Raw genomic sequence first — 24,453 nt, 5'->3', positions numbered from 1 at the left:
ACCCTTTTCACTGTTTTGCAAACAGATCACATTGTATTATTTACTATAATAAACGCCGATTTTTGGCACCGAACTGAACTGAGGTAAACTCCCTTAAAGGTGCTAGTAAATTAATGGAATGTTCAGAGATTTCACTTCTCCTAACCATACCCAGTGGTGCATTAGTACTCCACTTGGAGTGTATCTCCATCATTTTAATATGAATATCCTTAGAAATGACAAAAAATACATTTGACTTAAATACAGTACCAAAAATTTCCATCACTGTATTATCCGACGAGTATTATATAATCCGTTTTATTTTTCTACTTGATCTTACACAATTAAGCCCTATTATTTGCCAAATTCTTATGATTGTGTGTCAAATTCAGCGGCGAGTTCAGAAAATGTGATTTACTGTTCAATAGTTAAAAAACTTACATTTTAAAATTGATATTTGAAGCGCTAACTGTGTGGTTATTCATTCTAATAGGATAACTATAAAACAACTTTGTTTTTAACCACATGGTCAAAAACAATGTTAACAATGGTTAAAAACCAAGTTGTTTTATTAAACCTAATTTTGTTCAAAATAATAAATAAAACTAAATAATAAATGCGAAAGTTGCGGGTTACTGGGAGAGCATAAACTTTGCTTATGCGTGCATGACATGTTTTCAAATAAAATATTCTAGTGTGCCTATTAACACAAACAAAATTTGTATGTTTACTCAGTTCGCCGACATGCAACGACACATTGACATGGGTTTATTAAACATTCAAACGCACTGTATCTACAGATTAAAAATAAAACAGTGAAATTCCTCATTACCTGCTCGTCGACACTTAGGACTTCACTTGACTTTCTGTTCTTATTATGCGGAGCCACAGCCCTCTGCAGAACTTGACAGAAGTACTCGGTGTACTGGATCCCCTCACTCCTCATCCTGAGGTCCTCCACGGTGATGCTGGAAGGGTCCACGCCGGAGAGCTTCCGTTTACACTGGTTGATCTAGCCAGAAGAACATTTGTCCAATTTTAATAAATTTTGGTCAACTTTCTTCTTTTGATGTACTATTCGAGAGTTTGACTGGTGTATTGTATTAATTTTTTTTACATACGAATACCAAAAGACTTCTTTAAAACAATAAATAAAGATACAAATATCAAGTAAAAACAATTAAAAAAAATAGAATAAAAAGACTTGGCCGAACAAACAAACAATAAATCATCATTATTGGATACCAAATTACCGTTTCTTTGGATAGTGTCCATTATTAAAAAAGGTTCTTTTCCTAAACTAGACTATTTCCCAATTCGAACTTTTTCATGAATCGGTATTTATGATTATTTATAGACTGATTGAAGTAAAAAAAAAAGATAAGTTGGTATGACAAGTACTTTTAGTTTGAATTTTTCCCAAAACTTACTGATTCTGTTTTATTTACACATAAAATGGTATTTATATAGCAATGAGGTACCATTGGCAATTATTGAATTTGATGAAATAAGCATTGTTTTATTGAAGAAAAAAAAACAATAAAATGAACATAACGGAGCTTTTATTAGAATTACTCTAAAAAAATAAAATATGTATACCCTTCTACGGGGGCATAATTGAATTCTTGTTTCAGCCTTGCATCCCACAGATCTCGACATTAAATCAATGTAAGGTTCAATATTTTGGCAACTGTTTGAAGCAACGGATGAGACCTTTTGAGAAAAGGTAAGAAACAGCACAATCGCAAAATAAATAATATATTTTTAATATTAAAAATATGACAAAAGCAAGTTGTGTCTCTTGCGATGTAGTCTGCTTTTTTGATTTTTGAAAAGGGGCGAAGAGCAAGGGGCATTTCAATGTAGTGTTTGAAATATCTTTTTTGTTCCCTTTCTCGGAGATTATGGGTGATTTTTGATGAAGTTGTGCCCCGACCTTTGAGGGAATATATCGTTGGGTTTCTGGCATAAGTTGGTAACTGCAATGAGATATCTTCATAAATGGCTTCAAGTGATCTTTATTTAAAAAGTAAATAAAAATATTTCATATTTTGTAAATACAAAAAATAATATTTTATAATATTCAGCTTGCAGTTTTCTTTGAATAGGTGATTTGGGACCGGTTTTTAAGTTTAAAAGTGCAACATCTCACAACTAGTAAAATGTCCTTACCAACTTTTGCCAGAAACTTAACTTTTAAAGTTAGCGAAGCTGAACTCCTTTATGACCCTGGTATGGAGATACGAAATAACCAAAATGATATAAAGACAATGAAACCTTATTAGCGGGAGACCACTTCTGGAGGCCGGTCTCCGAGTTTTGCACCCAATCCAGGGCGGGCTCCCTCACAAACACCTCCATAGCCGCTGTCAGCAGCGAGCGGTGAGTGCACAGAGTGTCGAGCGCCTTCCACATCAGTTCCTTCAACCCGCCTGAAGAAAAGAGGAGTCTAAGTTGATATTATAATCTCGACCGCATGTTTAACTATCTTTTATCGTATAAATAAATATTAATGGATGCAGAAATCGAGGAAGACCGAGAAAGACATGGCATTACCAAATCCAACAAAAACTTGATGGATATGTCACAGATCGGAATAATCGGCGCGCGATCTGTGCAAAGTGAGATCTGTATGCAAAGACAAAGTGATATGGCGTTCTATCGTCTCTGCCTACCCTAACGGAGAAACGGAGTGATAGTTTGTTCCTTTGACTCAAAATGAAAAAAAGCGTGGAGAATGCCATCTTTGTACCGACATGCCTCATATATCATCGGGTTGTGGTTTCGTGGCTAGTGTTGCGGACACACAGATCAGAAGTCCAAGGTTCGAACCCCACTTTACCCCAACTTGATTTCCATTTTCTAATAGTGAGTTGTAAATGGTCACCAAAATTGAAATATTTGGGTTAAATATAAGAATGCTAATATTTCTTTTAAAAAAAAAAAATGATAATCCACATCACGTTACCGGAAGAGGCCGTGGTCCCCAGCAGGCCGAGTAGCTGCGGAGTGAGGCGGAAGGGCAGCAGCTCGGGGATGCACTGCACCTGCGTGGACGTCCCGAAGGCGTACCCGAAGTCCACTCCCAGAGCGGAGCCCGTGCTCAGCGACACGAGACAGTTTGACAAGTGACGATCACCAATTCCTAAATGCATATCATTATCATTAACCACAGTACCAGTTTCTAAGAACGTTCTATTTAGGGATGTGTTGTCTCTGAAATGAAATCCATGGAATGTTGACTTTAGTCTCTTAATTTACCCTTTCACAAGAAAAGAATATTGAATAAAGTGTTATACATATTTAGGTACGCAAAAGTATTTTATGGCGTATTCAACATGAACATATTACAACAGATAACATTTTAGAGAAGGTTGACTTTTAAAAATCAACAGATAGAAGGTCATAAGCCCTGCAAATGCCTAGACTTCCATATTCCCTTCTCTAAAATGTCATTTATCTCTGTTGTAATATGTTAATAATTTACTTTGATAAATTGAAAAAAAAGATATATTAAAAATGTAAGAGCTAAACAGCTAATACCCTGGTCGGGGTGTGAATCCAGAAGTCCAAAATTGTCATTATCAAGTAAAATCGTCCAAAATGTAATGAAATGTATTAATAAGCCAGCATGTTAGACTCACAAACAAAAGTCCATAAGATAAATCGTTATTTATAATTATAATTATAATTATGCGAATGTTGGAAAATTAAAAAAAATGTTTTTGGTATATCTCAAAATGACCATTTCGGACTTAGAGGTCGACCAGCCGTACGTGGCAGCTGACTGATTTTGTAACTAAAATCCCCGCACCTTGCAACCTAGAGTTGCAAGCAGTCGTTCGGGGTGAAACATTGTGCGTGATTTCTATATTTACTTCCTATTACTCATTAAAAATATGCCGCGTTCATCGAAAATAGTGCGTGGTGATGTTAGAACAATTATGAAGCAGAAAAATTGTAGAAAGGGGCATTAATCGCCTTTGAAAATTCGATATAGTGTCCATGCGGCTCGACTGTGGAATCATCTCTCATCCACCATCAAAGATGTTACTACATTATCTCTGTTTAAATCACGTCTGAAGAAAGTTTCTCTTCCTTAATCGCTCCTTTCCTTTTTCCACTTTTTTCCTTTTTCCCATTGAGTAATAGTTTTGATTTAAGGTCATTTATAAACAAATACGTTTATTTCTATTTTTATATATCTTTAGCTTTTTAAACTTTATTTTCTATTGAATATGTTCTGTAACTTGAATTATAAAATTAGAACTTTTATTTTATTGGTTGGTTGGAAGAAATTGCCATTTGGCAATAAGCCCGCCAATGTACAAATAACATTATGTACAAAAAGTCAAATAAATATAAATAAGACGAGCTGCCGCAGACTTTATTCGGCGGAACTAAGGGGCTGGATTGACGTGGGAGGAGGCGAAAATGCTGGCTGGCGATGTGGTCTCCTGGAGGCAACTGGTGATGTCCACATGCTCTACTTAGGAGCGGACGTGGAAAAGAAGAAGAAGATATTATCCAAAATTAAGACTATCAGTAATGAGAAAAACCGTTTCCCATAAATCATAATTTGAACATACATCTCACTCCTGTCTATTAATTCAGTATTTTTATTATGGTTTAGTAACATGTTGCATATTAGGTATACTGTATTACAGTGCCCTCTTGCCATATTTAGGAACAGCTAACACTTCCATATTATGATTACAACTTTAGGAAAATTGATTAAAAATTCAATTATCTTGGGGAAAAATGCTTGTATTTTACAATTCCAACATAGATTGCAAGTATAATAATTGATTAAAATTAATATATAATAACTGAGTAAAACTCCATATAAAAATACCTACCTAGAATCCAGTGCGCTATATTCATTGGGGCCAGTGACCGCACAAAGGTGCTTCTCATGATGACAAAATTATCCGGAGAGACTGCTAACTTCATAAAGGCATCTCTGAAATATCAAATTTCTCATATTAAGACGAGAAAATAATTATACCATACGTAAACATTGTACATATTGAGAAACCATCTAATAGTCCTTTCTCAGTAGGATAATAAAACTGTGTAGATCTAACCTTAATCTAATTATTTAAATACAGGCAACTAACCTGAGCAGACACGGTGGAAACATCTTGACTCCATTCTTGTACAGAGCTTCGCTGTCGGCAATGTCGGCGGCTAGTTTTGCATACAACTTTAACCTATTGGTGTTACTATTCCCTTGGAAGTCTCCCATGAAGTTGTCTCTCTCGGATTTCACTTTTGCTATTGTGTCTGCAATTACAAATTACGGATTGTATTAATTATTTGAACTAATTCTATGATTCAGAATAAGGAATTTTGTGTCTTAAAATAACAGATGAGTTTAACAAAAACAATTTGCCTTAAAACAAAAAAAAAATATGCATTTATAAAAATAAAAATAATACATTTGTGATTTTACAACTATTTTTTGTGTATTATGTCTGGAAGAAAGGCTTTTAAATACTGTATAGTACCAAGATGCACGACAAATATATAATCCACAATATCAAAATCCTTTGTAAAGCCTTTAGAATCATTTTGAAAAAAAACAGATATACGAGGGTAAAGTCGATGGTAAATGAAATGAAATTATTAACATATAAACAAAGAATATTTTACAATACAATGATATTTGTTCATAAAACTATAAACTCTAATAAAAAAACAGAATTTTGGAAAAAAATTGATCGGAACCAGCATGAACACGATCACAATACTAGAGAAAAGAACAAAATTAGACTTCCATTTAGGAAAAAGGCAAAGTCACAAAATTCAATTTTATTTAAAGCAATTAAAAAGTATTACGAAATGGAAAGAAATATTTATGAAGAAAAAAACATATCAAAATTTAAAATAATGGTCAAGACACATGTGATAAACAATTTATAAATTAAATATATTTTCAATGTTATTATTAGAACACACATAACAATATGTATGATATGTGTGCCCTACTTTAAGATTTACATAAAATAAATAAAATAAAACCACACGACAATAACGGCCCACACAAATAGTAAGAAAAAATGCAAACATTGTAAATGAACATGAATCTTGACGTCACGAGTATTACAATCAATTATGCCACGTTTTCGTGAAGGCGTATTTATTTACGGACATTGTACATTTATTCATGGGGTATTAATATTACAATATAGGAATAGTTAATGTTATGAAAAAATAAGAAAAGAAGCATTGACAGACATAAGGGACATCGAGACAAGATCCGGACTATTTATTTAGTGCTCGTTTAAATCGTTGTAAACTTAAACCAAAAAAGTCCAGATGACTTGTCTCGAGTTAACAATATGACAAAGACGGGTCACTGGAGAATTAAGGCCACAGTTTGTTCTATGCTGATCGATGAACAGTGTTTCATTGTTTCTCAACCTACAAGTCGGAATATGGAATTTTACTTGTCCCAGTAATGATGGAAGATCGATTATACCATTTAGTATGCCGAAAATATATATGGAATCAATATTAGTTCTAAGTTTTTGTAGACTAGAAATATTTAACCCCATAGAATTAAGAATAGTCCAGAAACCGCATACGCACATCAAACAGAAGGTGACTAAACTACTCATAAATGAGTAGTTTTACGTTTTGACCCATTAGTTCCTTTGTAGACGTCGCGCAGTACGCAACTCTTGATTTGAATTCAACTATGCCGTGTTGTGTCTTTTTAAAGTGTAGAAATACTGCTAGGATCTTAAAGAAACAGGATGGTATCACATTTCATGTGTAATTAGCAAACGAATGTTGAAATAGCAAATGCATTACTTAAAAATTGAATTATTTTTCCATCTGTCAGATTGTCGAAGAAACAAAATGGAAATTTCGTTAGTGTTGCCAGGGTAGTATTTTTTTTTACCCTACTTTGCGCATCTAATGAAAGAGCTAATGAAAATTAGATCTCGGATTAAACAACGCCGTGGGGGACATTTGAATGACTATTATTTTTTAAATATCAAATTTGATTTAACATGATATAAAAATATCCATTTTATGTAAAATGAAATTTGTTTTATATTTGAAGTTCAAAGTTTATTAATTCAATTACTCTTATTAAATGACCCTTTACTTATCTACTCTGTTGTGTCAATCAATGTTTCCGCGTGCACAATAAAATTTTAGAAAAATTAACAGTTTTTTTTTTTTTACCTTACATTTGTGTTATGATTTTTTTTTTTCCATCAAGCAACATTACGCGACAGCATCACAAATGCGCGAGGCGAAAGTGAAACATAGTGGGGGAATGATTGGAATCCGATGTATTCAAATATGATTCTACGCTCCTTCTGGACTATTCTTAATTCTATGTATTTCCCTATTGTCATTGTTGATACAGAAAAAAAAAGGCCAAAAAAAGTTTAATCAAATTGAAAAAACAACCTTCTGTAGTTGGATCAGTGTGATGCGCTAACTCTCTGAGTGTGGCGTGCCCCTCCAGCCACTCTATTAATCCCATATCAAGTGACAGGGGAATAACCTAAAAATATAATATTTGAAGTATGTATTAAAAATCCCATGTCAGGGCAAAATTAACAATACACACAGGCTGATAAAAAATACAGTGAATAATTGTGGAGTGGAGTCAGAAAAGTTGATGCATGCCACGGATTGGAGATTCTTACTGGATGTCGAAAATAAAATATAAAAATAAGGAATAATTAAAAAAAAGATATTTATAGATAGCAACCATGAAGTTTCGCATAAATAAATTGTCTATGTTTTTATGAATGTATGTATGTGTATGGGTGTATGTATGTGTGTATATATAAGTATGTGTGTATGTATATGTATCAAAATGTGTAAACGAATAAGTTTATATTTTATTTGTCTGTGCTCTCTATTAATTTGTCAACTATTAATATATATTCAAATGTAATTGCCTAGCTTGGAAGGGGGTATGTACCCTTGTTAGCTGGGCAAAGTGAACATAAAAAAAATGTAAAATGTAAAAATATTGAGAAATAAACAAAGCTTTTGAAAAATATACACAGATTCAATGTATTTTTTGATTAAATGATGTACACCGGAACCTCTTTTTATAGGGGGATATGTTCCACACAGTACCCTGTTGAAAAAATCATTTTGGATTTACAAAAAAGAAATTGTCTACTATTCCAAAAAATAATATTTATTTTAAATTTATTTATTTATTGAAATCTAGTCATATACAATTATAAGGTTATAATATAATAGGCACTTAAAACTAGACTAAAAATGATCTCAAACTTATAATTATCAATGCACGTAATGTGACAATAAATTTATATTACACGAGAATAGAATTTAGAAAACCATAAATAAAATGTTTGTACATATTTACCATTGTAAATTTAAAATAAAATGAAAAAATAATATTGTGTTTACTCATCACTACTCACCCACGGTGACAATGCCTGCATACTGTCGCTGATTTCCCTTTTGAATTTATTATTATTGTTGAAGATATCACTCGCATTGGCTCCAATAATATTATTATATAAGTTGCATATTCTATAAATGCATGAATTTTTTGCTGCATTAGTGTTTACATCGGTGCAGTAAAATAATTTGGCGTGATGGGTACGTTTAAGAAGTACATGGAAATTAATTAAACTAAGTAAATTGGGGCAGTCAGTAATACCAATTTATATTGCTATTACACATTGTTAAATTAGTTTTCAAATCTTTTTTTATTTCATTTTTGTGGATCTTTTTTTTAAAATGATAAATTTGAGTTGAGACTAGCAGACCTTGAAGGTGGTGATGGCCATGGTGGTCTCCGACAGCGGATGGTTCATGAGCTGGAACAGTTGCTGGATCCTGTCGTCCTGGCGCAGGTCCTCCCCGCACTTCACCAGGAAGCCGTATCGCCGTCCGTCGGACCCGATGATGCACATGCGCACGGGCCTGCGCAATGTAGATTTCACAGTCACCTGGGATCGACGAATAAACATTATTGATATAAATTAACCGGCCAATGACAGGTTGTAAACGCCCTTTTTTACATTCATCTATCCATCTCTGCATGGGGTAAAAATCTATTACATGTCTAACCATTTGGGCACACTCGAAATATTATTGGTAAAAACACTTGGTTTAAATCATCATCATTTACCTTTCAGCACCCAGTGGCTCATAGGGCACTGAATTCGTACTTAGCTTGTTCGACCAGTTGGTAAAAGTCGAATTTTGGTGAGTCGATTTATCCATATATTTGTCAATACTTTAAATAGATATATAATTTTCCTTTTTTTGCACCACAACAGGCCAGAAGGCCTGCGTAGCAATAACCATGCATAAAAAACATTTTTTATATTAAATTTCCCGTAGCACCAAATTTTCACATAATTATTATTATTATTATTATGGATAACTTATGATAATAATAAGTAATATACTACCTCAAGGGCGCTTTACAAAGTGATTCTATAGATAAATACATTTAATTGAAGCTTTTCAATTTGTAATTAATTAAAACAATTTATTTTGTTCTCACGTGCTACGGATTTTTTCAAATGATTTAGAGAACAAGTGGGTTTTCAGTTTTTTCCGAAACATCACTTTACTTTCACAGCCAAAACAAGGTGACCAATATTGCCCATTCCTTTTAAAATCTTACTTTTACTGTTATTTTATTCTTGTTAAAATATGTTTTTTTTACATTTTTTTTTACAATATACATAAGAGGTAAAACAGAGTATTAAAAAATAATGGATAATTACATAGCAATGAAATACATATTAACAGTAAAATAGTAAACAAAAAATCCCACAAAGGCATGGCCTGTTCGTGGGTATACAAGAGATGTTTATGAATTTTTGCCCCTATAATAAATAGACAGGTATAATATTTTTTTGTTATATAAGAAAGAGAAAAGAAAATATTTTGTAAAAGATTATAAGGTATTTTTTTGTTTTATGGTAATTAAAAATGAAATAAAAAGTATAAAAAACATTAAAATATTTCTTATTTTTAAAAGGCAAAAAAATATATCATATAAAAAAGAGTTAATATCTTTAGTTTGAATCCAGGATAGTGCGTGTTTTTGAAAAGAAGGAAAATTTTGAAAGTTTGGGATCACTGAAATATTATCAGTAAAAAAAGAATTAAAAAATGTTGGGCCTATAAAATATGAATGCCTGTGTGCTAGCCTCGTTTTACAATGTGGTATTTCTAACACACGACTCCTTCTTTGACTTGATCTATTTGAATGACTTGTAAATACATTTTAGTTCTTAAATACATATTTTAAACATTGAAAACAATATATTTGTCTTATATATAAAAGTTTAGTTTTTTGGAACAATCGGAAAGAGGGAAAAGGACACATTTTTTGGCACAATTACCTCGCTGTGAAATCGCGCGATGGTGACATGTTCCCGTGCGTCAGGCGGCGAGGTCCGGAAGCCGTCGTACTGGCCGAACATCTCCAGTGAACTGGGGCGCTCCTCGCCGAACCTCGCCAGAAAGGGGCTGAAGTTGACCAGGCCCTTTCTGCCGGTCTTACCGCCGACCTTAGAATCCTCCTCTTCAGCTAACAAGTATATCTGCTGAAGTTGCTGCAGACGGGAAGCCTTGTCATCTACAAGATCATTAAAAAATATATATATTATACATGACAGATAAAACAAAATATTTAAGGCGTATTGAGACAATATATCTGGAAGATATTATGAAGGCATAATGCTCTCCAATAGCAAAAGTATTTGCCTCTTTATTTTTATTTATTTATTTTATTTTATTTTATTTTATTTATTTGGATAACCAACAGCTATAATTATATCATATTTATATAACAAAACAAATAACAAATAAGCCAATTACAGGTTTTCACAAGTAGCATCACAGTAAGTTAAAAAAGATTCTCGAACATAAAATGAATAGTAATTAAATGTAAATTTAAAAGAAAAGAAAAAAAATACTACGAGTTATTTTGAAAGCAAACGCCGCACGTTATTAAGATTATTTTCAAATAAATCTATGTTAAATGATTTATTTAGTACATTAAAATTATTAAAAGTTCGCCATAAATATGAATTTTGCCTATAATTAGATGAAACAAGAGGTATGTGAAGAAGAGGGTTATTTCTTAAAACTTTGGAAGGAACATTGATAGAAAGTTTGCAATAGAGTTTGCTTTAAATATAGTTTCACTGATGTGAAAGGCAGGTTGGTTCTGGAAGCCGAAAGATAAAATAGTTTGTGCTGACGCTGCTGGAAATATCCATCCGGAACATAAAAATTGATACTCTCCAAACGGCCAGTATCAGTCTGAAAAAATGCACTAGAGCAGTGGTTTTTTTACACACTATAGATATTTACCATTGGCGTGTTTCTATCATTTTGTTTTTGTAAAAATAGTTTACTATGGGAACTAGAACCATCCAAAAACCCGTAAAAAAGCAAAGTTTTACATTTTCACTAATTACTTTTTACCCTTTGTTTTTCAGAAATCATAATTGACAAAAATCACACTCACGAAAGATGGGACACTAAAAAAATAAAAAAAAACTCATTAAAATAGCATTATCAACTCATTAGTTAACCCGAAAAAATTTTGATAATGATCCTTGAGATAAAAATAACTTTATTTAATTTACTTTCATCTAATTTTGAATTATGTATCCTTACCTCTGTTTTGCATAAATACATTGAACTCCTTAAAAAAGATACCAGTCTCGAAGATGTCGCGAAAGCGATGAAACCAGTCACTGGACATTCCAAATTTGTATCACTCACTCGTCATCACTCGTCTTTTATTTATATAATAATAAAGATATCTTACCATTTTTTATTATGGCCTCGAACATCCCCTTGTACTTTTCCAGCATACCAAAAACAGGTCCCCTAATGTGAACACCGGAAATGGAGTCATCTCTAGGAAATAAAGTTTTGTACAGGTCTTTGAGCACTACTGTCCATGTATTCTCTTCTGAAAAATATAAATAAAATTATATTATATAAAAGTTCAAGCTGTCAGTAGGGTCGCAGTGAGCCACATCTTGCTGGAGGGTGATGATTCTATAAAATGCTGCAAACGCCCAGTTGCATTCCACCGGCAACACTACTGACTAGTCCAACTCGTTAGTGTCCACGTCGCGAACTCCGGGCAATGGGATCACACTCATAACGGTGTGATCACAGCAGACAACGAGAAGACGAGAGGCGAGTTTCTGGCGTCTCCAAACCTGAACCAACCAGCTAAGGGAAGGTAACTATAGGATAGCAAGAAAGGTTTCTCTTATGGGAAGAATCAGAAGATATCTAACTGCAGATTCAAACAAAAACAAAAAAATATTATTTCATTTAAATGTAAGTTAAAAAACATGTGTTTAGCAGATAAGTTAGTTTTTAAAAAGTAATCTTATTCGTGCTAGCTTTATAGAAGTTTTCTTTTTAAGTGTACGTATATTGTTTAGAAATATTAATAATTAGTATATGTTTAAATAATAATTAGATATAAGATAATATTAGGACATTCATCTATTATGTTTGTACTATTTTGAGACTAAATAAAAAAAAAGACTAACAGAATAATCCATCAGAGAAGGCAATGGAAAACCACTCTGGTCATCTTTTCCCAGGAATCACTATGGCGAGTATGTCCTATTGCTTATTAGCAGTTGTCCTGGCTGCGGAATATTCTTATGTAGCGCAGGACCGAGATGCTTTCACTGTAGTGATCGCCAACGTCGGGAAGACCTGACAAAGCACCGCAAGAAGAAGAAACATTTTTTTTAAGTGATTGATTTCCGGGCAACTCCTACAGACCGTTTCCTAAAAATTGTAAATAACTTGCGCTCGAATAATGGGAATCGAGTGGTAGAGTGGATTTTGAACCTTGGACTTTTGATTTATGAGTCCACAACACACCGCGGGACCGCAACCCGGTTCAAATGAAATATTAAAACCAATAATGTCCACCCTGCCAGGAATTTAACCCGGGATCTCACGCATGATACGCTGACCGCTACACTACAAGGCGGACTTATGTTCAATGGATTTTCTTGTTTTCAACGGAAGAGTAGCCATCGTAATAGATAGATAATGCAGGCGCAAAGAACAAAGCGAAAAAATCCAACTCAATACCAGGATAACATACCCAACGTCTTGAGAGAAATCAGAACCTTCTTCATAGCGTTCTGTAGGAATTTGATCGGACAGCAAAGGGAGCTCAGGGCTCTAGCCAGATTCTCTGTATCTCGGTCTATTAGGAGGGCGTCCAACCTTCAACACAAACAGAATACAAATATTATGCACAAATATAATTAATGATTTACACAAATATAAAACGACAAGTTTACTAAGACATGTCTTAACCCTTGTGAGGCTCGGATATTTATGAGTCTACAGAGAAAACAAGACTTGATGTATCCCTTTTTTAAAATAATGAAGTCGTAGATTGGTTTAACAGCCCTAAGTTACATGATTATTTTTTATCGATTAAGAAAAATAGATTATTAAACAATACATAATACAGATCATCGGCGATACTGAAATACCGCATAACTATCAATTGAATTTTTGACAGGGGATCCCTAAAAGTGGTCTGTTAATATATCACTGTCCATTAAAACAATTGCTAACGAGAACATGTTCAAAAAGACTAAAAAAAATGGATAGTAGAAGTGGGTAGAAGTAAAATGGATTGTCTCATTCGTCCAAACCAATATTGAATCGCCAGCTCCACAAACATATACATGGTTTATGTTATGTTTTTGTTCTTTTATTGTGCGTTTTATAATACAAATAATATAGGTATACAGAAATTAAATAAAAACATAAATACGTGGTGTTTAAAACTGCCTTAACATTTTGTAATTTCTCTCTGTAGGCATGTAAAGTCTTCTTTGTATAATTTTCACATGTAAACTAGCAAAAAAGTATATTGTTGAGTGTCCTTGTCCAAGGTAACCCCAGTGAGGTCACATTATTTTTATAATTTATTATTGTTTAAAATGTGAAAAAAAAAGTAAAATTACTTATGATTTTAATCAAGTATCAGAAAAAATATCATTATTTAAAATAAAAATAGCAATAATTAAAAACTAACGCCTCTTATTCCCTATAACGAATTTATTTCAGTAATTTTTTTTTGCGAAAAGACAGGTTACGCGGTAGTATCACCGATGATATGTTATATTTTTTTGTTTTTAAGTAAGATAATTTCAAAATATCTTGTCTTTTATTTGCAGCGTCTCGTTACAGCACCATTTGAAGAGGGATTTTTTACCACAGCCTTTTAAGAGTTAAAAAAGAGAAGTAGGTAGTATATAGTTTTTTATAGTTTTCAGTTGCGTGGAGCAGCGCTCTATTTCAGTAGAGACCTACTTAGGTATTTTGGTAGAGTGCGTATTTCATAATTTCATCATCGTTTCAGTGCCCAGGCCTAGAGTCTGTCTGGTTGTGTTAAATCTACATTTAAACTTATAATATTAGAAATAAAACACTGATTTGAGTCTACTGAACACTTTATTTTATTATATTTTATTAGAAGATGTGATGAGGTGAAGAATAAATGAACAAACCAACCTAATATCTTCACCACTATTAAACATACTTAAATATACTGTTATTCTTCACTTTTTTCCTTTTTGTACGCGCTTATATGACGCGTAATTAATAAATGAATCATGTTACAATTGCATTTATATATTTTGATAAGAAATTCTTAAAAATAGAAATATTGTATAATAATACATTTATGTTTATATAAATTTCCTCATAATATTTCAATCGTGTTTTAAAATTAAAATTAAAATGAACAGCAACCTATTATAATATTATTGATATTTTTTTTGACAGCAATTATCTAAAGTTACAAAACTATAAAGCTTCATTAGTTATCACAATACGTACTTGTATGTCAATAAATACTAACTTTGTTATATTTTTCCCGAAATTCAAATATAAATACCTAAATTCCCCATTACCAATCAAACATTTAGCCTAGCTCTTAACCATTGGTTTTTCCCTCAATTATGATTAATGTACATGCTATAGTTCATAAGATTATTTTAGTACCTTGAATTATATAACTACATAAGGACATTCAATCCATCTAATATCCCTCCTGATCCCAATAGTTTAGATAAATTTTAAGATATTTAATTGCAGAAAAATCCACTTTTTGAAATATAAACCTTGTATATTATAAGCAAGGTAAATAATAAAGCAATTCCCATATAAAAAAAAAACAAAAAAAAAATAAAAAATCCATCTAATCTTCACATTCGTTTGAAAATGCCCTAACAAGGCGAAACAATTGCCACAAAATTTTTGTTTTTATATTTGTAAAAATAAAATAAAGTGTTCAGTAGACTCAAAAAAGTGTTTGATTTCTAATATTATATGTTTAAATATGGATTTCTACAAAATAAACACCAAATCAATCAATACATTAAATCTACATTGTCAAAATTAAAGAGTCTTTATTCAATAAAATACACATGTGAAAACAATATAAAATATTTATCCCGATAAACTATTAAATAATAATTTGTCATTGGGTGCTCAGAAATAAGTTTAAATTAAGATTCAAATATGTGATGATGATGATGATGATGATGATCTAAAAATATGAATTTGAAATAAAATAAGATTTCGAGCATCAATTAAGATCTAAATAAATAAAATAAAAATGAAAGAACAGAAAAGGCTAAAAATGTATTTAACACGGAGTTTCTTAAATTAAGATCTAAAATACGTAAATAAAATAAAAAAGAAAGAACAGAAAAGGCTAAAAATGTATTTAACACAGAGTTTCTTAAATGAACAAAAATATATTTCATTATTTTATTTCCATCTTTGAAATTTATATTTCAAATCATTTTATTGCCAAAACAACTATTTTAAAATAAAAAAAATCTTTATAGCAACTGTAGATTTATTCTGGCGACATTCTTTTGCTAAAAGGGATTTAGGATTATTTGATAAATACCATAGATTTATAAAATATAAAATGTCTTTTCACTGTTTTGTGTAAATAAAGTAAATTTAAAGAGGGGCATTGAGTTTTTTTTCTTTCTAAAAAGGGGGCAGTAGGTCAAACAAGTTTATGAACCTGTGCTGTACTCCATTGAAAAAAATATTAAACACCTCTGTACGAGCTCCTTCAAGGAGGCCATGGTGCGCCAGGTGTCCCTGGACAGGCGGTAGTGGTGCCTTAGGGCAGCGGGGTACTGGCTGGCCGCGGCCAGCGCCAGGGGCGTCAGGGGGCCCTGAAGCCCGGGCAGGTGCGCCAGCAGCTGTGCAGCCCAAGGGAGGAACATCCAGACGGGGGTTTTCTCCACCTGCGGAAAAGACCAAAACAGTTAAGTCAGAAAATATATTGGACCCTCTTAAAGTAGTACAAAGATTAATTATCAAAGTAATTTTAAAGAAACCTTTAACATTCAAAACGGAAAATCTTAATAAATTATTTAAAGTTCATACAGTAGACACTATTTACAAAATAAATTTTACTATACAAATTTACAAAAAAGAAAAAATAAACAAATCTGAGATAAATAAGTCACTCAGATATCAAAATAATATCGAAATTCCTAAAGTTCACACAAATAATGGTCAAAATAATTTCGTTTTCAAATAAATAAAAATATATGATAATCCCCCCAATGAACTAAAAACTATTAAAACTAAGATGAAGAACATTTAAGAGAAGTTAATATAGAAGTCTAGGCATCTACAGGGCTTATGACCTGTCAATGGCTGGTTTAAGTGGCCACTTTACACACTGTGTAACATTCACCATTCATCAAGGTTCGTAGGTTTTCACGGCCTTCAGAATACAGATAGTGTTTTTCTGGGTTATTATGCCGTGTTTGTGGGCTTTCAGCCCTGAAGATGGACACTGCAATGTGCTCCGAAACGTCGGCAATACAAAGCCCACAAACACGGCATAATAACCCAGAAAAACACTATCTGTATTCACCATTCAGCCCATATTTGAACATCTATATTCCTTCAATTCTTTCATATGTTGATGTTTGTGAAGTTAAAGGGCTGAAACCTTTATTTATGCGGGTGAGATTCGTCTAATTGAATTATTTCACCTACATACTAGGCAACGCCTGAAAATGTTATTTTTTCAATTTCTATACTTCAGAAAATAATGGGAATTTTCGTTTTTTGATAAAAATTCATTATTTATTTGTCTACATTAATGTTGTCGCCTTCAAAATAGTCCCAATTAGATGCTATGCACTTGTGCCAGCGCTTCGACAAATCCTCGAAACACTTCTTAAACTCCATCTTTGGGATAGCCTATAGCTCTTTCAGCTATTTCATGTTCTCTTTATTTTTGGAAATAGGAAAAAGTCACACGGAGCCATGTCCGGCGAATATGGAGGCCGGGCATCGTTAAAGTATTGTTTTTGGACAAAAATTCACAAACTAGCAATGAAGTGTGAGCAGATGTGAGACTCCAAACCCCGCGAAATTGAAAATTTACCTTTATTTTCTAAACACACTTGTATATCACTAAATAAATTCAAAGTACATTTACATAATGCACAGATCTTGACATTTGTACACCTATCACACAGGTGAACCAAGGAAGCATACATATTTCATTTGTGCTAGTAGGCACACTTTTATTTGAAAACGTTATTTCGCGCACACATGAGCAAAGGTTATTAAAGATTTGAATATATACAAATTTTTTCTTATTTTGTAATTTTTTTAATGCGTATAATATACCTGCGTGAAAAATTTCCCCGCTTATCAGTTCATGGTTTACCTCTTCGTTCTAATTCTCAAGGCACTCTCTTAATACCCATCCACAATTCCTCTTTCTTCTCTAACTCATATAGTGTCCATGCGGCTCGACTGTGGAATCATTTCCCATCCACCATCAAAGATGTTACTACATTATCTCTGTTTAAATCACATCTGAAGAAACATCTCCTTTCTCTTCCTTAATCTCTTCTCCTTTCCTTTTTCCTCTTTCCTCTTTTTTCGCTTTTCCTATTGAGTAATAGTTTCGATTTAAGGTAATTTACAAACAAATACGTTTATTTCTATTTTTATATATCTTTAGCTTTTTAATTTTTTTTTCTATTGAATATGTTCTGTGACTTGAATTATAAAAATAAAACTTTTATTTTATTGGTTGGTTGGAAGAAATTGCCATTTGGCAATAAGCCCGCCAATGTACAAATAACATTATGTACAAAAAGTTAAATTAATAAATATAAAATTGGATGTGGCAAAGAAAACACATTTGAATATTGTTAATTTTTTTTTTTCAAATACATATTTGCGTTCTTCTTCTTCTTCTTCCTTTTAGTTTTTTTTTTGGCTTTTTTCACCCCTAACTGGGGTGTTCTAGCCAGTGTCAAGTTTGAGATTGACTTATTTAAATATTTACACATGTGTTAGTACTATACATACAAGTTAGTGTGTTAGTATTTAATATTACATACACATTACACAATATATAACTTATTTATAACTTAATACCATTTACAACTACATATTTACATTAAATTTTTAAATATATGTTTATTGGGTGGGGACAGAAGAGTTAAAATATTAGTAGGGAATGGGACGCTAATTTTGGAGAGGTCAGATAGGAACTCAGGATAACAATCATTTATGGGGCATCCAAAGAAAATATGATTTAGATCTTCCTCCTCAAGCTGACATTCGCACATGGCAGAGTCCCGGACATGGATTCTAAACAAATGAGAACTATGTCCAATTCATGCATTCTGCATATAGAAGATGTCTCAAATTTGTTCAGAATTACTTTGAAGAACCAAGGCTTTTCTGTTACATTTAAATATTTGCGTTCGTATGATATTTAAATATTTACCAAAATATTTAAATTTTGGAGGCCATTTTCAACGAATTGTAAATAACTCACTATTAGAAAATGGAAACCAAGTTGTGGTAGAGCGGGGTGTGAACCTCGGACCTCTGATCTGTGAGTCCGCAACACTAGCCACGCGACCACAACCCGGTTCAATTTTATTATTTTTTATTGAAAATGCAGTTTACCTCATCTTTGAAGATCTCGATGGCCGGGTCACCAGTTGGCAGCAGCTCCAACTCTAGCAGTAGTACGGGGAACAGTTTCCTGGCCTCCTGGTGACCGCGCTGCATGGCACGGAGTACTCCGAGGATTATCCAATTTACCAACTTCAAATCCCCGTTCCCTAAAACATCGAAAACATAGACAGGGATGTTCTAATTCAAACAAATGTTTATTGAGCAATGGCTCGATATGATGAAGGCACAATACTCTCCAATAACAAGAGTATTTGCCTCTTAAACATAGTTTCACTGATGAGAAAGATGCCGATCTTCAAAGTGATGATGTTCAGTTGCCCGACTGCTGTTCCAATCGGTATGACCAGAGGCAGGTCGATTCTGGAAGCTGGGAGGTAAAACAGTCTATGCTGACGATATTTCAAGGTATTGTGGACAAGTTTGAATTTTGACACATTTCTAGTCAAGCGATTACAAGAGTAGATCCCAGCAGAATGCTCGTACGAGGTTTTCCTGTAATTTTAATTATATAATATCAAAACATGTATGACTTTTGCTCAGAGAAATTTCTCTTTTGTGGCCCCAAGAGTGTTCAATGTCCTGGATAAACATACTAAGTTCTACAAAACGAAAACCATTTTCAGGATAAGTGTACAAGTATGGATTTTGTCTAAGGAAAGAGACCATTGCGGGAGACTGCTGCGAGATATGGCATAAATTTATGTACTATGAAGTGTGTTGTCCAGATGCCCTTTGAAATATATGCATGTTTATGTAATGATACTTAATTTTTATTTTTGCTATTATTTAATTATCTACGTGCTTCCATTTTTCATTATGTTGTATCCCAACTCAACACAGGGCCCTTGGCCTCAAAGAGTTTGGGATACATTATTATTATATTTTTTTGTAATATGTATGCATTTGTATGAATAAATAAATAAATAAACATCATGAGATAAAGGTCAATCTTACCATCGCTATAGTCGGCTTTGGCTTTGCGGCAGTATCGAACCATGTGCATGTAGGTCTCAGCCAGGAGGCCGGCCTGGCGACAGGACGAGAGAGGCCAGCCATGGCCCCCGGAAGCCCCTGCCCCCTCTGCGGTGCGTATGGCCTGCTCCAGCACTCCGGTGCTGTAATCAACCAACCTTTGGCGCAGGCTACTGGGACTAAACACTGAAATATCATATAAACAAATGTATACAATTAATAAGAGTTTTGCACCAATGTCCCGATTGTGTCGTATTTTAAACTCGAGACAAGATCTGGACTTTTTTGGTGTAAGTCTTTATAGATTTAAAAATTCACTAAGATAGACAGGATCTTGTCTTGAGGTAGTAATTATTATTTTTTTCGTCCTAGCTTTAATTTTATTTAGTTGTATTTTATTTTATTACTGCCTGCATTTATTGTAAGAAATAGTATTTACCATCGTTAGAATGGACTGCATAAGTCCGTCAAATAAATAAATAAATAATAAACTTTTATAATGGACTTATTCAGTTCATTTAATAATATGTAATGAGGAAGACAAAGAAAGACATGGCATGATCAAATTCAACAAATACATGAAGATGGACATGTTAAAAGTCAGAATAATCGCTGCGCGTGCATGAGAAGATGTATGAATGTAGAGGAAGCGAGATCTGTATGCAAAGATAGAGTGATGTGGCGTTCTATCCTCGGCTGTGATGGTTTTTTTGTGATTTGTGTGATGTATTTGGTTATTTTATTTCATTTTATAGGCGATCATTATGTCTAAAACCGCTAAGTATGAAATATGTAGGTTTTTGTTTATATATATATTAATATGCATTATTATTTAATAAACACTCCTTTATTAATATATAATGCAAATGGCAGAAATGCTGTGTATAAAAAACTGAATAAAAAACAAAATGATTTTATTGTACCCTGACTGAATCGTTAATTATAACCGCATCATCGGCATACTCTAGGTCGCAGAGTTTTTGGGAGGAGGAGATTGATATTCCTCGATCTATAGTCCTTAAAATATAGCTTGATTAGAATGACAGTTGTCATAACTTTGTAGTAACGTCTAAGGAGTGATTAATATTGACACGAAAAATCATTTGTATCTGGCATGTTATTTTTTTTTTTTGATACAGTGCTTGACATATAAATCAACATAGTTATATAAAATCAGCTTTAAAAATAAATAAAAATTATTAACACATTATTAACGACGTTCTTACAATGTTACATCATTTTGCAAAAATGTTAGGGATGGGACAAATTAATAATGTAAATAGATCGAATAAAAAAATAATTCATTTGATGTTGTTCATGAAAAAAGTATAAATGTCTTATTTTTTAGTAAATAGTTGTCTTAAACACACTATAATAGGCTTGTTCTGCAATTTTATATCAATTTTCGGAAACAGTTTCATGTTTGCATGAAAAACTCTATTTGATCAGTACATGATCAGTGATCAGTAATTTCCCATCACTAGTGACATTAGTTTGGCAGCTGTCATTTTAATCAAGCTATATTTTAAGGACTATAGTTGAATTGACTTCCAAAAGAAGAAGTCCATGAGGATTATAAAAAGAAACGGTAAATTAGAAAGGAAAATTAAATTCAATAAACATAAAATACGAACCTGTAGTAATCGCCTCATCTGGGTGCAGTATGTTCATGATGACCTGATAAATTCTAGGTGCGTTATTTGGCTCTCTCCAGTACGGCAGATCGAGCTGGGAACACAGTTGATCGGCCATATCCGAAGCTGTTATTATAAGTTCCAAGTGGGATTCCACATCCCCATTTTCGGCACAGGCTTCCCTCACTTTTTCTGAAAGAAAAAAAATACCATTTAACACTTTGCGAGAACACAAACATATTTTGTAATCTGAATGTACTGAAGGAATCATAGGATTTTAGCTTGTCGGTGAAGGGAACTCTTACACCAGTTGGAGGTGACAGAAGAAAATGACATTATGCTTCGACGTGTATTTATTACTTATAAGTATTGTACACGCTATGAAAGGACAGTAACAGCGATAACTAAATTGAACTGATCTGAACTCTACTGAACTACTCCGCTGATGGTACCTAAGGGTGCTATTGCTTTTATAGTAGCTGTCCAGTGTTTTCTTTACTTCCAAGTGCGGAATCGTAGTCATCTTCTGCACTTTCCTTAAGACGGTAGTGGGCCGGCATAGTTTTAAAAAATATATATATATTTTATTTTTTTATTTTATTTTTTTTGTTTTTTACAATAAACATAATAATAAAACAGAGTATTAAAAAATAAAGCATAATTACATATCAACGAAATACATATTAATAGAAAAATAGTAAACAAAAAATCCCACAAAGGCATGGCCTGTTCGTCGGTATACAAGAAAATGTTAATGAATTTTTGCTCCTATAATAAATAATGGACATGGACAGCTATAATATTTTTGTATAGCATAAGAAAGAAAAAATTAAATATTCCGTGAAAGATAATATGGTATTTTTTTTTTTATAGTAATTAAAAAAGGAAATAAAACATATAAAAAAAAAACACAAAAATATTCCTTATTATTAAAGGGCAACAAAATAAATCATAGAAAAAAAGAGTTCATATCTTTAGTTTGAATCCAGGATAGTGCATGTTTTTTAAAAGAAGGAAAATTTTGAAAGTTTGGAATCAATGAAATTTTTTTTATTTTTTATATTAAGGCAATCCATCCTAAGAAGTATGATTTCTGCCAAGAGTAAAATTTATTTAAAAGAATAAAAATCAAAAAACCTTATTTTTAAAAAAACTAAAAATTTATCATATTTTTTGAGAGGAAGCTTCATATATGGTGGATAATTTCAGCATCAGAATCGATGAAATATTATCAGTAAAAAAAGAATAAAAATTTTTTGGGCCTATAAAATATGCATATCTCTGTGCGAGCCTCGTTTTACAATGTGGTATTTCTAACACACGATTCCTTCTTTGACTTGATCTATTTGAATTACTTGTAAATAAATTTTGGTTGTTAAATATATATTTTAAACATTGATAACTTAATAACTTATTGCGCTAATAACTCATAGAACTTGTAAATAATAATGTACCTCCATGTTTCCAAGTCTCAAGAATGGCATCTACCTTGACAGGATTACACCGAATTTCGGCTTTGAGCTTCATTAGTTTAGTGAGTTGCAAGCCCCAAGCCAATTCTTCCTCATCGTCTAAGTACCTGAAGCAAATGGAAAAGAAGTCACCATCATTATCATTTCCCTTTCAGCACCCGGTGGTGCATAAGGCACCGCATCGGAACATCAAATTCGGCGTATCTCTATCATCTGTTACGAGAAGGTACGGTGAGGATTACGTTTCAGGTCCCTGTCCAGCAACGGTGAAATATTGCAATGTAGAATCTAGGACCTCGAGAATTGTAAGCAGATATGCCAACCACTGTACTACGAGGCAGGTTTAAAATATCTCATCGTGAAGTGGTTGGCGCGTTCGCCTGCTGTTCTTGAGGTCCTGGGTTCGATTCCTGGCAGAGTGGACGTGAAACATTGATTTTAAGGGTTGTTTAAACTGCAATATTTCGTTGTTCCTGGACTGGCACCTGAAGCGTAAGACTCATCACTTTACCCTCATATAACGGATGATCGAAAAACGCTCTAATAGGTTTACCAATGCAGTGGCCTATGCCTCACCGGGTGCAGAAATGGGAATGATGATGATTTTAATGTCAAACATTAAAATATAACTCTTTTACTCCGATATTCTGGCATAAACAAACAAACCATCACGCCTCAGACCTCGCTTCCTCTACATTCGTTCATCTTCTCATGCATGCACGCCGATTATTCCTACTCTAAGTATTTGATGGACTTGATTGTGCCATTTATTTCTCGGCCTTCCTCCTTTTCTGCATCAATCGACATTCGCATCGTAGATCCTTTTATATATTGAATACTTTGTTGTTAATCGTAGCGAACTAGGAGTTCAATGTTCATTCATTAACAACTTCTAAAAAATTGCAACAAGCCTACACACAACCTTTTGCCTGCGCAGTTATGCGCGGACTGAAGTAAAATTCACTACTGACTGACTAACTGCTTAAGTCGGTCGGTTCGTTTAAGGCGGTTGCCCAGTACTGCATTCACAAGTACGCACATGCGCAAATTGAAATCTTCAGTAGCCATGTGGAAGCAATTCTAACAAACCAATCGATGTTTATTTTTCATGTATTGTGAGCGCTTTATAACAAATTTAGCACTTAAATTGGTTGACACAATTGTATTATAATATCAAACTATGAAATATAACTCTATTATGCTGAAATTATGGTAAAAAAATGGCTTTTTAATTTATTTCAAAAAACTTTATTCGAATTACTGTGTTAGTGGTAGGCACATATTTTACCTATGTACCTAGTACCAAGTGACTGCTTCCCTAATCGAAAACCTCACCGCACGTCCCTGATAAG

The 24,453-nt window shown here is 33.0% G+C and overlaps 1 protein-coding gene across 1 annotated transcript in view; it reads right to left on the bottom strand.

Annotated features, from left to right (window-relative positions):
* LOC148283005 (DNA-dependent protein kinase catalytic subunit-like) overlaps nucleotides 1-24,453 on the bottom strand; it is a 104,930-nt gene that overhangs the window by 1,927 nt on the left and 78,550 nt on the right. The window contains exons 41-55 of the mRNA XM_088224176.1: nucleotides 23,084-23,208; nucleotides 21,630-21,821; nucleotides 19,978-20,181; nucleotides 19,012-19,169; nucleotides 16,108-16,301; nucleotides 13,112-13,236; nucleotides 11,795-11,941; nucleotides 10,356-10,591; nucleotides 8,760-8,942; nucleotides 7,411-7,507; nucleotides 5,100-5,265; nucleotides 4,839-4,942; nucleotides 2,948-3,124; nucleotides 2,257-2,411; nucleotides 812-991 (exon numbers count right to left, since the gene is read on the bottom strand). Of these exons, the coding sequence (XP_088080302.1) occupies nucleotides 812-991; nucleotides 2,257-2,411; nucleotides 2,948-3,124; nucleotides 4,839-4,942; nucleotides 5,100-5,265; nucleotides 7,411-7,507; nucleotides 8,760-8,942; nucleotides 10,356-10,591; nucleotides 11,795-11,941; nucleotides 13,112-13,236; nucleotides 16,108-16,301; nucleotides 19,012-19,169; nucleotides 19,978-20,181; nucleotides 21,630-21,821; nucleotides 23,084-23,208 (2,443 nt within the window). The remainder of the gene's footprint in view (nucleotides 1-811; nucleotides 992-2,256; nucleotides 2,412-2,947; nucleotides 3,125-4,838; nucleotides 4,943-5,099; nucleotides 5,266-7,410; nucleotides 7,508-8,759; nucleotides 8,943-10,355; nucleotides 10,592-11,794; nucleotides 11,942-13,111; nucleotides 13,237-16,107; nucleotides 16,302-19,011; nucleotides 19,170-19,977; nucleotides 20,182-21,629; nucleotides 21,822-23,083; nucleotides 23,209-24,453) is intronic.

This window comes from Micrasema longulum, unplaced genomic scaffold (assembly GCF_059751315.1).
Source record: "Micrasema longulum isolate JH-2025_06_02 unplaced genomic scaffold, ASM5975131v1 h1tg000271l, whole genome shotgun sequence".
NCBI lineage: Eukaryota > Metazoa > Arthropoda > Insecta > Trichoptera > Brachycentridae > Micrasema > Micrasema longulum.
This window is presented reverse-complemented; position numbering and strand designations above follow the sequence as displayed.